The 16,844-nt window shown below is 40.1% G+C and overlaps 1 protein-coding gene across 4 annotated transcripts in view; it reads right to left on the reverse strand.

The window, feature by feature from the left end:
• The window catches only part of LOC140495913 (long-chain-fatty-acid--CoA ligase 1-like), a 168,258-nt gene that overhangs the window by 76,166 nt on the left and 75,248 nt on the right, over positions 1-16,844 (reverse strand). For all 4 annotated transcript variants that reach the window (XM_072595220.1, XM_072595238.1, XM_072595228.1 and 1 more), the window contains one exon: positions 10,463-10,679. In XM_072595220.1, coding sequence (XP_072451321.1) covers positions 10,463-10,679 — 217 coding nt within the window. Of the gene's footprint in view, positions 1-10,462; positions 10,680-16,844 lie in introns of those variants that run through there.

The raw sequence follows: 16,844 nt of genomic DNA on the forward strand, positions 1-16,844 counted from the left end.
TGATCTGTCTCCAATGCAATTACTTCCTTCCTCAAGTAAGGGGACCAAAATTTTATGCAATACGCCAAGTGTGGTCTCACTAATGCCTTTTATCGTTGCAACATCACTTCCCTATTTTATACTCTACTCATTTAGCAATAAATGCCAAAGTTGCAATTGCCTTCCTTATTATCTACTGTACTGGTTTTTCTGTGACTCATGCACAAGGATTCTCTGATCTCAGATTCCTTTGCGCCGAACCATCCACAGGATCCACCTTGATTGTTATATTTTTGAAGAACTCTTAGCAAATTAGTCAAACATGACCTACCACTCATAAAACCAGGCAGACTCTGCTGGTTTGCATTTTGACCTCTGTATGCGGTTTGCACATATTTCCCTTGTCCGTGTGGGTTTCCTCTGTGTTCTGAACCTTCTCACCTTTCAACTCTTCTAGCCAAAATGCATAACCTCAGTAATCCATGTCAAACTTTATCTGCCATGACCACTTGTAGATTTCCTAATTCCTTATTGAGACTTATTTTCCCACTTATTTTAATATCATTTACAAATTTGACTATCTATCCCTGCATCCAAACCATTAATGTAGATTGTAAATAGGTGGGGCCCCAAGAGCCAAATCCTGTACCACCCCATTAGTTACATCATTCCAATCAGAAAAGACCCATTTAGCCTAACTTTCTGATTTCTAATGGTTAATCCAATCTAATAAATTACCCCAACCCCATGTTTTGTTTAACCCCCGTGATCTTACCTTGTGTATTATTAGCCTTTTATGTGGTACCTTACCAAATACCTTCTGGAAGTCCAGATATAATCCAACTGCAGGATCCATTTTGCTTGTTATATCTTTGAAGAAGTCTAGCAAATTAGTCAAACGTGACTTATCTCTCATAAAACCAGGCTGACTCTGATGGTTTGCATTTTGATTGTCAATATGAAGTTTGCACATTTTTCCCTTGTCTGTGTGTTCTGGTTTCCTCTCAGTCCTCTATTACAGGTATAGAGTAGGAAATGGATCTGGGTGGGATACTCTTCAGAGAGTCAGTGTGGACTTGATGGGCCAAATGGCCTATTTCCACACTGTACGATTTTATGATTCTATGAAGTGTCCTGAATTACATGCTTATTAATGGATTCTAGCAATTGCCCAACAACAAATGTTAAACTAATTGGTCTGCATACTCCTCCTTTATAGTTCCCTCCCTTTTTGAATAAGGCTGCTACATTGGCAAAGGTAAAAATCACACAATACCAGATTATAGTCCAACAGGTTTATTCGGAAGCACTAGATTTTGGAATGCTGCTCCTTCAACCACCTGATGAAGGACCAGTGCTCTGAAAGCTCGTGCTTCCAAATAAACCTGTTAGACTATCACCTGGTGTTGAGAGATTTTTAAACTTTGTACACCCCAGTCCAAAACCGGCATCTCTAAATCATGGCATCAATATTAGCATTTCTCCAAACCACTGGAACTTTTCCCACATAGAGAGTCATAGAGATGTACAGCATGGAAACAGACCCTTCGGTCTAACCCGTCCATGCCGATATCCCTCCAATCCCTTCCTATTCATATCTAGGGAATTTCAGAATATTATAACTAATTGATCCACTATCTCTGCTGCACTTCCTTTAAGAGGCCATGAGGTCCACAGAAGACGGTTGTTCCTGGGTCATTAAGTATATTCAAGTATATTCTAGACAGATTTTTAATCAGTAAGGGAATCAAGGTTACGGGGAAAAGACAAAAAAGTAGAATTGAGAATTACCTGACCAGCCATAATTTCAATGAAAGGCAGAGCAGATTCAATGGACTGAATGACCGACTTCTGCTCCTCTCCCTTCCTGTCTATTCATCACCGCAAGACCAGTCAATGCGACTTCAACTCTGATTACATACGCTTTTTCCTAAACAATCTACTTAAATTCAAAGATTCTTTGCTAGCACAGAAGATGCTTCAGTTTTCTCCCACAGTACAAAGATGTGCAGGTCAGGTGAATTGACCATGCAAAATTGCCCATAGTGTTAGGTGCATTAGTCAGAGGGAAATAGGTCTGGGTGGGTTACTCTTCGGAGGGTCAGTGTGGACCTGTTGGGTTGAAGGGCCTGTTTTCGCACTGTAGGGGAATCGAATCTAAAGAAAAATCTAAAAATCTCATAAACAAGGCCTAAAGCTGGGTGATCCTTAGGCCTACTTGTTCAGATGCAGGAGTCAGTCGTGCTCAGTTTAGTCTGGCAGTTTCAATGTCTAGGCTATGAACTCTGCCACATTACAGCAGTAACTCCCTGTATCGTAAACAAATTATATATCATCATACAGAGCAGTAACCGGCTCTCCATTGGTCACACACCAACCATTTTCTACAAAGAAACACAGCTTTAAGAATCTCATTCTATTCACACAGACTCCTTCCATAACTATAGCCTTCTGCCTGCCTTTGTAATACTGTGTCCTTCATATTCTCCATTAAGTGTAACTATGGAGACTTAGATTTCAGTTTGCAAAAGTGAAACAGCAGATTCCATACAAAAATAAACAAAGCTTATTCAGGTGGAGAAGGACTGAAAAATAAAATTAAAGGCTGGAATTCAACCCTAGGGTGTGGGCGTTTGTAAACTACTTGAATTACATTCCCACAATAAGAATGATCTGTGGTGGATTTACAGCGCTAAACTAACAGGTTTGTCCATATTGTTATTTGATTCATAATCTCAATTACCAACAGCCTGAATTTCCATTGGATAAAATTTTAATCCAAGCTCTTAGAAACACATTTTATTGTCCACCTTACGGTGATTATTTGTATTAAACTAAAATTAAATTCTATATGCATTAGATAATTAGCCAATTGTGGATTAGTTTAGCTTTACATGTAATTGGTGACATTTTTTCTGCTTAAGGAAAATTGAGCTTTCTAACCAACAAAGTTCATGGAGATCAGAAATACAGGTACACAATCCTTTATCCAAAATCCTTGGGGCCAGTTGTTTTCCAGAATTTGTAATTTTTTGGATTTAGGAATAGATAAATAGGGTGAAAATTTTAAAAATTACTTAACAGCAGACATACGTGTGAATACTTTGAGTGCTGAGACACAATTGACACCTGTCAGTGCTGAGCCACGTCATCACGTCACATCTGAGTGGGCGTGGAGTTGGGTCACCTGTTCGCTTGCCAAAATGGCGCACCACACTTAACGAAAAACAATTTCGGATTTCAGAGCTTTTCAGATTTGGGATAAAGGATTATGTACCTGTACTATTCATAGCCAAAACTGGCATATATCACAACTTTATAAAACGTTAAGAGAAATGGTAATGTTAAATAGGTTTCTCCACTGACAAGTTTTTGTGAAAACCCAAATATTTAGAAGAGCTCTGGCTAGAAGTGCCACACACCTATGATTCAACACCAAATTAGTTCAAGACATACTTTAAGAATCATAAAGAATCAGGAAACACAATGTCTTACATTCCTCAAATAGCTGGATACCTTTCATTGATAACAAAATCAATAGTCCACCCATTCTAGAAAGATTGATTTTCACATTTACTATTAGAGTGCATGCTAACCCTTCACAGTGACCTTCATTAGAGACATTGTACTTGCAAGTTGATTGCTTTGTTTATTTTTTTAAAAAACTGAGCTTAATTCAGCATTGAACATTGGTATTTCACAGCGAGACACAAGATGCACTTGTGATAAACATGTTGACAATCCTAAGGAAGAGATATGTAAAAAGCAAATCACCCCATCTCAGCTAGTTTGCTTCAGCCAATCCATTTGATGCTTCCAGTTCCTCCTCAGTGCATGGAGCCCCAGCTCCTCCCCACTGCACTGAGATGATGTTTCCTTCACATCAGACCACTCAGAACTGTTCGCCTTAAAGCAGACACTCTACAACGAAACTAAGGATAATGTTAGTCTATCTTGATTGACTGCAAAATGATTCCAAAAGCTGCAAGGCTGTATGCAATGTTAGGTTGGAACTAATGCTAAATTCAAAACTTAATTCACAATAAACGTCCTTAATTGTGGTGAGGAACTTGTTAGTTGAGCCAAATAGCAAAGTTGTTGTTAAAGGGAAGGTGGGTATACACAGGGAAAGAAATGAATAAAAGAACAGGATGAGATGAAGTAGGCTCAAGTGGAACATTCACATCACTGCTGATTTTCTGATGCCGTACGTTTGATGCACTTTGATAAGCTGAGCTTACTTTGCTTTAGAGCAGATAAATAATTACTTACAAAGGCAACTCTGATCATGGCATACTTTCCTATTCTGATATAAGCCGGAAAAATGCCTTCAAAACAGGCATCACTACCTTAATAACACAAGAATTCAAAACTAAGAAAACTACTGTTCCTGTTAAACATCTGAAGTTGAGAGAAGCCGCTCAAAGGATTCAATGGCCCATTCCTGTTCTTATTTTTCAGTTACACTTGATGATCCACACTGTGAAATTTGTTGCTGTTATCTAGAGAGTAGACGTAACTGGGTGCTCCCCAACAGTTTTAATCATTCCATTCAATTCATAATTCATGCAAGGGGAAGGTTAGATAATTTCACAAGGGAGTAAACAATGGACAACTACTGATGTTAAGCTTATTTGAAGGGAGTGGAGGAGGTGAACATGCAGCATAAACATTAGTTGGATCAACTGAGCTATATTTGTAATGGAAATGTCAAATATATATACTACATTAGGCTTTCCTTTAATCTTACTTGATTAAAGATTTCATTTTCTTTAAATTAATATTAAACTGGTTCAATGTGAATAGCCCAAAGAAGGATGATGTCATAGAGCATGGAAACAGGCCTTTCTCCAACTTGTCCATGTCAATCAAGTTTCCGGAACTAAATAGTCCCGTTTGTCTTGTTTGGCCAATCCCTCTAAACCCTTCCTTCTCATGAACCTGTACAACTGTCTTTTAAATGTTGTAAGTATACCTGCACCTATCACTTCCATTGGCAGCACATTCCACATCCGAACCACCCTGTGTGTGAAAAAGTTGCCCCTCAGGTTCCTTTGCCAAAGTACAGTTTAGTTGGCAGCATGTTTGAGAGTTTGCTGAAACAAAAATGCTTGAAATTTTGTCTCTTGTCTTGTTTTCACGTTTGACAAACATTTAGCTAGTTTTGGGATATGCAAGAACAGGAGGACAACAAATTATGTCATTTAGAAAGAAACCTATCCTCTTCAGGACTCCCATTCAAAGTAATGCTTGCAATGTCATAATGATCCTGCAATGACAGAGATTGAGAAACAAGTAGTAAAAAAACTTTTCTTAAATTGAAGAGTACACCAAAATTGGAAGTAACCATGACAGGGTTACTTCTCTACAATAAGTGTAGAAAATACAATTATTTGGATTATTTATCTGTATGGTGACTGCTTATACATAAAAGACTATTCAGCCCATACAAACAAAAAGGTGGAGAAGCATTTCAAACTTTATTCTGAATCACAAAACAAACTTGTTGCAAGAACACTATGAAACTACATAACCAATTAAAACTTCATTTCACACAAATGGCACCGTCTAGCATAATTCTGTTCAGTGACTCTGCACGTACCACTTATGGGATACTTTCTCCAATTCAAACCTCTGCCATGAATATGTTCATTTAAACTCTTCAATCACTGGCTTAATTTACACGAAGAATATTTCTAACCTTTACTATGTTTATGGAAGATTGTCACCATACCGGAAACTATTGGTACAGTTCACAACAGATTTCCAACTTATCAAGAATTAATAATTTTATTCCTGGAAATAGTTGAATCTATAGTGAAGAACAGGAAATAGCAGATAAGCTAGGCAACAAAATCAGAAATTGCTGGAAAAACTCATCAGATCTGAAGAAGGGTCTTAGAATTACTTAGAATCCCTACAATGTGGAAACAGGCCATTTGGTTCAGCAAGTTCACACCGACCCTCCGAAGAGTAATGCACCCACACCCATTCCCTTATTTCTCTACATTTCCCCTGACTAATGCACCTAACACTACAGGCAATTTAGCATGGCCAATCCACCTAACCTGCACATCTTTGGATTGTGGGAGGAAACCAGAGTACCGGAGGAAACCCACGCAGACATGGGGAAAACATGCAAACTCCACACAGACAGACAGTCACCCGAGGCGGGAATCGAACCCGGGTCCCTGGCTCTGTGAGGCTGCAATGCTAGCAACAACCAGAATGTTAACATGGCTTTCTCTCCACAGATGCTGTCAGATGTGCTGAATTTTTCCAGCAATTTCTGATTTCCAGCAGCTTTTTTTTTAAAAATTTAGAGATAATCTAGGCAATTCCTTTGTGTCTACCTTCACATAAGATACAGAAAATCTCCAAGAAATACTAGGCAATTGAGGGATTTGTAAATCTGAGGAACTGAAAGAATTAAAATTAGAGCAGTCGTAATTGGAGAACGTATTAAACAGTTCAAGGCAGAGAGTCCCCAGCTGGTTACCATTTCAGACAGGATACAACAAGTAGTAATATTGTTGTTGGTAAGGAGTGACTACTTGATCCCCTTCTTAATTCAACCCCTCACTCAGTTGAACACAAGGTTAATTTAAGAAGAATTGCCTTTCTTGTGGATATCTTTCTCGAAATCAAATGTATTTAGATTAAAAGGAGTCAAAATAACCTGGCTTTCTTGAAATAAAAAAAAAGGTTGATTTTACTACTGCCTTGGTACCTTTTGTGTGTGACATTTCTATGTTCCTCTCAAGGCTTTGCCAAATAGTTGAGCCAAATAGAAGGTTAAGCGAGTTTTGAGAAGATTTGTAGCTTAGGTTGAGGTTCTGGATGTAGGCTTGCTTGCTGAGCTGGAAGGTTCATTTTCAGACATTTCATTGCCATACTAGGTAACATCATCAGAGAGCCTCCAGATGAAGTGCTGGTGGTATAGTCCACTTTCTATTTATGTATTTAGGTTTCCTTGGGTTGGTGATGTTATTTCCTGTGGTGATATCATTTCCTGTTCTTTTTCTCAGGGGTTGGTAAATGGACATGCACGAGAATTCCTAGCAGCATGGCACTCCAACCAGAACTCCATCAACAAACACATTGACTAGGATCCCATTTACCAACCCCTGAGGAAAAGAACAGAAAATGACATCACCACAGGAAATGACATCACCAACCCAAGGAAATCTAAACACAAATAGGAAGCAGACCATGTCACCAGCACTTCATCTGGAGGCTCACTAATGATGTTACCTAATATGGTGACGAAACGTCTGAAAACAAACCTTGCAGCTTAGCGATTAAACCTACATCCCAAATAGATTTTTTAAAAAGGAAAATGTGATAATCATAAGGGAATAATGTATATAACAGACAGGATGAGATGAAGCAAGCTCATGTGGAGTATATTTCCCTCCTGAGTTTATATTCACAGACATACAGCACGCATGTGGTGCAATTGTAATGTCCTTACTCCGGACCAAAAGACCCAGATTCAAGTCCCACCTGAATGAAGCATACCATAGAATCCCTGAAGTTTAGAAGCAGGTCATGTGACGTATCAAATCCACACCACTCCTCCGAAGAACATCCCACTCAGATCCATCCCCCTATACTACCCCGTAACCCTGCATTTCTCATGGCTAATCCTCCTAGCCTGCACATCCCCAGACACAATGGGCAACTTAGTATGGCCAATCCACCTAACCTGTACAACTTTAGACTATGAGACGAAACCAGAGCACCCAGAGGAAACTCCACGCAGACAGAGGGAGAATGTGCAAACTCCACACAGTCAGTTGCCCAAATGCTGGAATTGAACCCAGGTCCCTGGCGCTGAGAGACAGCAACGCTAACCACTCAGTCACCGTTCTACCCAAATGGATGTAATAGCATCTCTGAATAGGTTGATATTCATACACATGGTATGGTTGTCACTGGCTAGGGTTGCACATCTCCAATTGCCCAGAGAGCAATTAAGAATCATTAACTGGAGTCACACATAATCCAGAGCCGATAAGAATGGCAAACTGCCTTGTGCTCTGGCGAGATTTGAACCAGGATCCTCAGAATATTACCTGGGTCTCTGGATTAATAGTCTCGTGATAATATCACTAGGCCATTCACTCCCTTTTACCTATTACCAATGTTTAGAAAAGAATGGTAAACCCTGGGAAGAGTTTTATGAAAGGGACATCATGTATGGCAAACTTGGAGATTGTTTTCAGATGATACTTTTAACACAGTTAAGGAGATCTTCCCACATGATGCATTTGTATTTTCATAAGGCTTCTGATACAGTGCTACCTTAACAAACAAATTTCAAGTGGAGTTTAATGCACTAATATGGATGGAGAATTGGTTAACAGACAGCAAGCAGAGAGCAGGGATTAGCAGATTTGTCTCAGGATGGTCACAGATGGTTACAGCAAGTGTCAGTGGTAGGTTCACAATTTTTCATACTCTTTGATTTGTATATGGGGGCAGATTGCATTAGTTCCATATTAGTTGAATTGAAGTGGGAGCCAGTTGTGCGGATGATGCAAGGAAGCTTCAAAGGGACTTGGATAGTCATAGTGAATGGGCTAGAACAAGGCAAATAGAATATAATGTAAATACATCTGAAGTTATTCACTTCTGTAGAGAAAGAGCAAAGCCAGGATATTGAAATGATGAGAGGTTGGGAAATGCAGGTGTTCAAAGGGATTCGGATGCCTTTGGTCTTGAGCTACTAGAAAAATCGTAAGTATGCAGGTGCAGCCAACAATGAGGAAGGTAAAATGGTTGAGTATACAGGCCAACTGCCACTTCTGTAGGTCCGGTCAGGTTTCCGCGGTTTCAGTTACCCATGGCCTGAACATATTACAGGGAACATTCCAGAACCAGGGACCAGGAGCTGCTGGGAACATAAATTTTCCATTTAAATGAATGGGTTTGTGACTATCCGTGGTTTTGGGCTTCCACAGTAGGTCTTGGTACATATCCCCTGTGGGTGGGTGGGGGTATGGGGGTGGGGGCAGGCAGGAGGGGGAGCTGCTACTGTATAGTAAAGACGTCTTGCTGCAATTAGATATAGCCTTGGTCAGACCATATCTGTGTAATGATAATTGTGTGCAGATTTGGTCTCCAAATCCAAGGAAGAGGATACTTGCCATACAGGGTTTGTGGGTGGGTAACCAGGTTAATCTCTGGGATGGCAGGATTATTTTATGAGGGGAGGTTGAGGAAAATGGATCTGTACTTCTTTAGTTTTAGAAAAATTAGGTGATCTCATTGAAACTTTTGAAATTCCTATAAGGAATGGCAGGATGGATGTAAATAAAGATGTTTCCCCTGGTTTATGACTCGAGAACTGGGGACATAATCTTACAGCGATGGGTACGACAGTTACAAGTGAGATGAGGAGGACTTTCTTCACTTAGAGGATGGTGAATCTTTGAAATTTTCTCCTGCAGAGGGTTTTGGAAGCTCAGCCATTTTGATAGGTATCTGAGGATTAAGGACCTCAAAAGGATAGGGAGACAATTTCCGGCACTATCAGTCATTGAGTGCAAACAGCATTCTCGGCAGGCAAAATGGCCAACTCCAATTCCCATGTTTCTCCTACCACCATGGCCATGAAGTGATTTGAACACGAAGATGATAATTTTGTAAATTGGGGGTCTTCAGGAACAAAGAACCAATGCAGCTTATCAAAAGAAATATGGAACTGCAACCATATGAGGTCAGGCAACAGTGGTGGATCACAAAGAGAGGCAGTGAAGAACAAACGAGTGTCAGGACTTGGTTGGTTGGTAAATAATAAGGATTGTATAGTAAAAAGAATGGAACAACATTCAATGCTCAAAGATATAAAAGGTGACAGATTTTAAAATCAGACCCCAGCATCAGGGGCAAAATATGAAGTTGATCCCTCAGCAGAGAGGTGGGAGAGAATGGATGAGTGGATCTGCAGCTTGTGAGGATACAGGATTCTGTACAACTCAGTGTAGATGCTGTAACTACAGAGGGAAAAATATCCCAATTCTTTTTTTGAAAAAAAAACGATTGAGTACAATTAAAATGTGAATCATCTTCGTCAACTGCACTGCTTGATTTAATGCAAAGGAAATCAAGTTTATTTTGCATTTCCAGTCCACCTCTTAAGAAGTCACAAGCTGTTTGCAAATCCACATCAGCAATGTTTGGAAACAGCAAATGCTGGACTCACTCTGCAGGTCTGGTAGCATCCGGATAGAGAGAAACAGTGTTATGTTTCAGATTGCTGACCTTTCAACAGAACTGACCTGCTAAGTGTTTCCAGCATTTTCTGTTTATTTTTCAGGCTTCCGGCGTCTGCAGCATCTTGCTTTTGATTTAGAATTTGGAAGCACCTTCCCCTGACAAATAAGAATCAGAGTCATCAATTCGCCGAATTTGTTCCAAATCAAACTTCTTCATTACTTTACAACACTCCTAAAAGTAATGATATTTCAAACCATACCTGCACTTCAACAGACTGCTTGGTCAGGTCACATGGAGGTTTCTGTGGCTTAGGTCTTGTGGCATACCAGTATGCTATCAGGGCTGCAATGGTGCCAATGCCTATTAGAGCGGATGGTGGAAGAGAACGAACAAACTGCCGGACCTCCCAAAGTTCTGGTATGCGCAGGTGTGTCACCAGATCACTTGCTTGCATCGTTGCAAATGGAAATTCACTTCTGTGGCAGTGAAAAGCAAAACAGACGTTAAGCATGTTACTGTGAAGTCAGATAATAAATAAATTCACAGCAAGGGTGGACATAATTCAGTCCGTCATGTCCTAATCACTCTACAATGAAGTAATCATTCAACCCAATCCCACCTTCCAGCTCCTTTTAGGCTGTGGTAATTCTCGTGCATTTTAAGTACTTTTTAAAATATTATGAACATTGCTGCCTTTGCCACCCTTTCAGAAAGTTAATTCTAGATTCTACCCCCAGTCTCCCTCGAAACTTCTATGTCTTAACCTAAATCCACGACGTCTTCTTAAGCGCCCCTCAACTAACAGCAATATAACCTTCCCACGAAGTCCATCTAGAATCCTTAATATTATACACTTCAATTAATTCTTCCCTGAATTCTTCTTCAGAGTTTCATAAATCCTGCCAGATCTGTGGGTTTGCTTTACTTTCTGTTTTTATTTCCAATATCACACATTACAGCCAACTTCAGGGATCTATAAACGTTGCACTCCAGAATCCCTCTGCATTTCTTGGTTTCATTCAATTCTTGTTAATGCATTCTCCCACAAATGCATTATTTCACTTTACTCACTTTTCTCTAATCAGAAATCCATTTACTGTGTTTCTGCCCAACTGATATTGACATCTCCCCACAGTCTATAGATTTCTTTGTATCAACCACACAGCCTTTTTTTTCATATTCCCCAATATTCAAGTCCAAATCATGGATATAAACAACAAAAAGTAAGATAGCTTGTACTGAATTTTGCTGCTCCTCAGATGCTGCCTGAACTGCTGTGCTCTTCCAGCACCACTAATCCAAAATCTGAATCTTGCAAAAACCTACTGGAAGCATTCCTCCAATCACAAAAACATCCCACATTTTGTTTTTTGCCTCTGTATCACCATTGGATTTAACTTTTCACTTTGCCTTGAACACTTTGCCATGGACAATGTCAAAAATCACACAACACCAGGTTATAGTCCAACAGGTTTATTTGGAAGGACAAGCTTTCAGGTCAGGAACATAGAACACAGAATTTATAGCAAAAGATCGTAGTGTCATACAACCAATGTGATATATTGAACAAACCTAGAATGCTGTTAAGTCTTTCACCTTTTAGAATGGGTTGCAGTTTTTGAACCACTCATATAGATACTTATAGACTCTAATCTTACACCTTTAATGCATTGTCTGAGCTTTCATTTTTGTTTTATATAAAACCTTAAGTTACCTCAGGAATGTGACTTAAAAGAAGTTCAGGGAATTTACATATTAATGAATCAAAACCTGCAACCCCTTCTAAAAGACGAAAGATTTAATAACAATCTAAGTTTGTTCAATTTATCACATCAGTTGTATGACATTATGATCTTTTGCTACAAATTCTGTGTCCTATGGTCCTACTCCATTAGCTACCTGAAGAAGGAGCAGCGCTTTGAAAGCTTGTACTTCCAAATAAATATGTTGTGGACTATAACCCAGTATTGTGTGATATTTTAAACTTTGTCTACCCCAGTCCAACACCAGACCCTCCATATCACTGAATCCCATGAGCATACACTTTTGTGACCAGCTTGCCACACTGGCTCGTCACATGCTTTGCTAAAATTCATACAAATGACAAAATAGAATACCTTGATTGATCTCTTAACCTTGGGTTGATAAATGGCAAGTAACACTGGAGACAGAGAAGTTCCAGGCAACAACCATCACCAACAGGAAAGAATCTAACCACTGAGCCACCGTGCCATTAGCACTGCTGCCTCACAGCGCCAGGGACCCGGGTTCGATTCCAGCTTTGGGTGACTGTCTGTGTGGAGTTTGGACATTCTCCCAGCGTCTGCATGGGTTTCCTCCAGTTGCTCCAGTTTCCTCCCACAATCCAAAGATGTGCAGGTCAGGTGGATTGGTCATGCTAAATTGCCCAGAGTGTTAGGTGCATTAGTCAGAGGGAAATGGGTCTGGGTGGGTTACTCCTCGGAGGGTCGGTGTGGACTCGTTGGACTGAAGGGCCTGTTTCCACACTGTAGAGGATCTAATCTAATTTAATCTAATCATAATCCCTTAACATTCAATAGCACCACCATCACTGAAGTCTTTTATTGGTGATTACCATTGACCAGAAACTGAACCAAACAAGCCACACATATATATAAAACATGGTTACAAGAGTGGGTCAGGGGCTAGGAATTCTATGGAAAATAACTCATTCCCTTGTTTCTCAACTACAAGGTGGAAGTGGCCTCTAGCACTTAGAACTACAATGACAGCAGACGCTGGGACCATTACATCCACACGTCACATATCATCCTGGCTATGAACCGTATTGCTGCTGTTCTTCACTGTCACTGCATCATAATCCTGGAAATCATTCCTAACATCGAAATAGGTGTCCCCACATCCCAAGGAAGGACTGCAGCAGTTCAAGAAAGTAGTTCACCAACCTCCTCAGGGCAACTGGGGATTGCCACAAGTACTAGCCTCGCTAGTGATGCCCACATTCCTTTGAATGAATTTAAAAAACTTCAATAATTTTTGTCAGACATTACTTTCCTTTAAAAAAATCTGTGCTACCAGTGATTAATCTGAATGGGTGTTTATCCTTCCTCTCAGAACTTTTTCCAATAATTTGCAAGCAAAGTTAGGCTGACTAGTCCGTTGTTGCTGCTGTGTCACAACAGTCTTAACAGACCTTAGGGGCTGCTTTCTCATTAGAGTGGTGGTGATACTGGTCTGTAATTACTTGAGCAATCCCTTTTTCCCTCACAAGGGTACTGCATTAACCATCCTCCATTTTGGAACCATGTCTACAGCCAGGGAGGACTGAAAAATGATGGTCAGAACCTTCTCTAGATATATTTCATCTGGTTCTGGGGGTTCCCATTTTCAAAAATGTTAAATAATTCCTCTCTCAGTACTCTCTGCTCTCAACATTTCTTTTCAGTATTTCACACTGGTCTTCCCTAATTGCAGTTTTATCGTTCTTCCATTTTGTGGAAACAGATTCAAAGTATTCATTCTAAACCAATGGATGGAAAAAGTGCGATTGAAAATTTTGGATACTGTACACCTTGAGGAACCTAAACCAAATACAGGACTGAAGAATTAGAACTTCTACTCTGTTTGCTATGAGCTGACTTTGGTACCTAGTGCCAGCATCAAGCCCACTTGATTGGCACCGCAAACACCATCTTCAACATGTACTCCCCTCACCACAGATCCATGACTGGCAACAATATGTACTATCTACAAGCAGGGCAAAGCTAAATCTGTATTAATTAACATGCTTGCAATCCTTAATGACAGCACCCCAAGTTATTGTATGACATTGTCATATACAGGTCCTACTGGTAATGGAGGAGACAATGATGAATATCAGGAATACTTGCAGATATATTTACCAGTTATACATGAACATTCATTTTGTTTAGCGTTGAATGCCCATGAATTTTCCAGCATACATTGGTTGGTAATTTTAAAGTCGTGCAGGATTATCAGAGAATTAAAGAAAAACTTACTCAAACTTTCCCAAGATTTGTAGTCGAGGCTGCACAGTGAGCCAGTCAACTGTGGAATGCTGTCAAGGTTTCTTATTCCCCAAGAAAGTTGTACAAGATGGAACACATGAGTGTAACTCTAAAGTTTCTGCTCAAATTGATTTAGATTTCTCACATTCCAAACCACCCACCCAAGTACTCAGACCATACATGTATGCTTTGAGCGCTCTGTCATGAAATTTGTCAAGCTACAAGCATATGCTCGGCAAAAACAATGCTGCACATTAAGGTACAAATTAGTATTGCTAGTGTGTGGCTGCAGTCTGTCAGATGGGCTCCTATATCCTCATCTCTCCCTCACACACAGAATCTTTATAGAAAGAGATTAGTCACTTTGCCTTACAAAAACTTCAAAGAGTCCACATTTTTTGAGCAGTGTCTTTGATTCGAGATGGTCTATGTTACAATCCTTCCTCACAGCTTATTGGTGGAATTTTAACATAGCATTTCGTATACGTGGCTTGCAGCAACAAATGCCAATTATACAACATTACTAAACAGAACCAATGCAAGGCTCTTTGAGTCCACTATATTATCTGTACTAACCATTAAACCAAAACCCTGAACTTTGATCTGGAACAGATTTGATCAATACCTGCCACCAACCACGTGGCTGCAGTAGGGCAATCATCATTTGAGTCAAGGTAACAAAGGCATAAAACACTGGAAACATATGACCAGGCCAGTCATCACACACATATACAAATCAGGAGTGGGTATCACCTGTCCCTCATGAAGAAATGTGTGAAAGAAAACACCTTTAACCACAAATCCATCAGAAAGTGGTCAGCACATTGCTTCCTTGAGACCCTGCAGAGAAAGGAGAGGGTGGATCCTGTGGGTTGCTCCCTGAGCAGAATGCCTCATCACCAAAACTTTCCAACAAGCAACAAAACATTGCTTAGCCAGTAGTGAGCAGTCAAATCCTTCATGTATGCCTGCTCAGTCTACGCAACCACATACTGCCCTCAAAGCAGCAGAAGGGGTGTACAGCCCGTCACACATCTCCTTCTCACACGTGCCTTTGCAACAAGATCTGGACAAAGATACAATGGTTTTTGTTGAGGTTTGTCCAGAGCAGCTCCATGACACTTGACTCCTTGCTCTACAGTTTGTTCCCTGGGACAAAGACTGATACAGACATCAACTGTGCCTGGAGGCCCATCAACTCAATCAATGACACTCTTTGGCCTGCCCAAAGCTTGTTGGTCTTCCAGTGTAAAGAGGTGACTTTAAAACATGTTACAGGCCCTTCAGCCCTTGATGTTGTACTGACCTTTTATCCTATTCCAAGATCAAACTACATACCCTACATTTTACTATCATCCATGTGCCTGTCCAAGAGTTGCTTAAATGTCTGTAATGTATCTGACTCTACTACCATTGCTGACAGTGCATTCCACGCACCCACCACTCTGTGTAAAGTTCATACTTCTGACGTCTCCCCTAACCCTTCTTCCGATCACCTTAAAATTATGCCCCCTCGTGATAGCCATTTCCACCCTGGGGAAAAAACACTTGACAAAGCATTGGAGACTGGCAAACTCCAAGGTCCAGGACTACACTCTGAGGGACACACTAAAGCTTGGGGCAGCTGCCGCCAACAAGCAGTGGGGAAAGTCTACCATCTAAAGTCTTTTGGCCAAAGTACAATCGAGGCCCGTTAGTTATCAGACCCGCGCAGTGCCTCAAATACATGTAAATAGTTTCTTTCATATGCAAGAAATGCCCTGGATTTGTTGCACCTGTAGAAAGTCAAACCCCTTTGTTCAACATGCACAAAGAATGTACAGCACCAAACCATTTTAGTGATTATTTATGTATATAAAGATTTTTAAGAATAAAAGTATATTTTTCAAATTAAAAAAATACAAATCAGGAGTAGGAACAGGTCATTCAGTTCCTCGAACCTGCTTTGCCACCCAATAAGATTACAACTGAACGGATTGTGGCCTTAACTCCATATGCCTGTTCTGTAGAGATGCATTATTTAAAGTAAAAATGTCAGAACTGGAAGACTAGCAGGAGAGGAAGTCAAAGTAAAAAAGGGGAAAAGGTAAGTGTTCTAGAAACATTAGGAAAAAAAAGAGCAAACAGCAGGAGGAACACACACGCACAGAGACAGAAAAGCTGCTCAGGATGGGTAAATTTCAGAAGTGAAACCAGAGCCAGTTGGAGATAGGAGGGAAGTTAAAAGGAATACATAAAACGTAGACTTTATGAACAGATGGGCGAGTATGTGCGAAAAAATCAGCAAATTGAAAAAAAGGGAATAAAAGTGAAAAAGCAGTGCAGGATCCAGCAACTCAAGAATGAGGGAAAAAAAGCATGTCAACCCTAAAGGAGAAGTACAGTAAATTACCTGCCAGTGTGGGGAGTAGACAGTGCCTGGATACAGATTGAATATGACATCTAAGTGACAAATGACTTCAATCCACTGACAATACAAGATTCTTCATGCTTGAATAATCAATCCCTAGACATCACTCTTTTTTTGTAATTTTTTGATGCAAACCATTAAGAAAAACCTTTTCTTTGATTTTGGTTGATAAATATGGCTGCAACACTGGATTCTTCAAATCTCTTTCTCCCCTCTGCCCT

This window comes from Chiloscyllium punctatum, chromosome 2, assembly GCF_047496795.1.
Source record: "Chiloscyllium punctatum isolate Juve2018m chromosome 2, sChiPun1.3, whole genome shotgun sequence".
Taxonomy (NCBI): domain Eukaryota; kingdom Metazoa; phylum Chordata; class Chondrichthyes; order Orectolobiformes; family Hemiscylliidae; genus Chiloscyllium; species Chiloscyllium punctatum.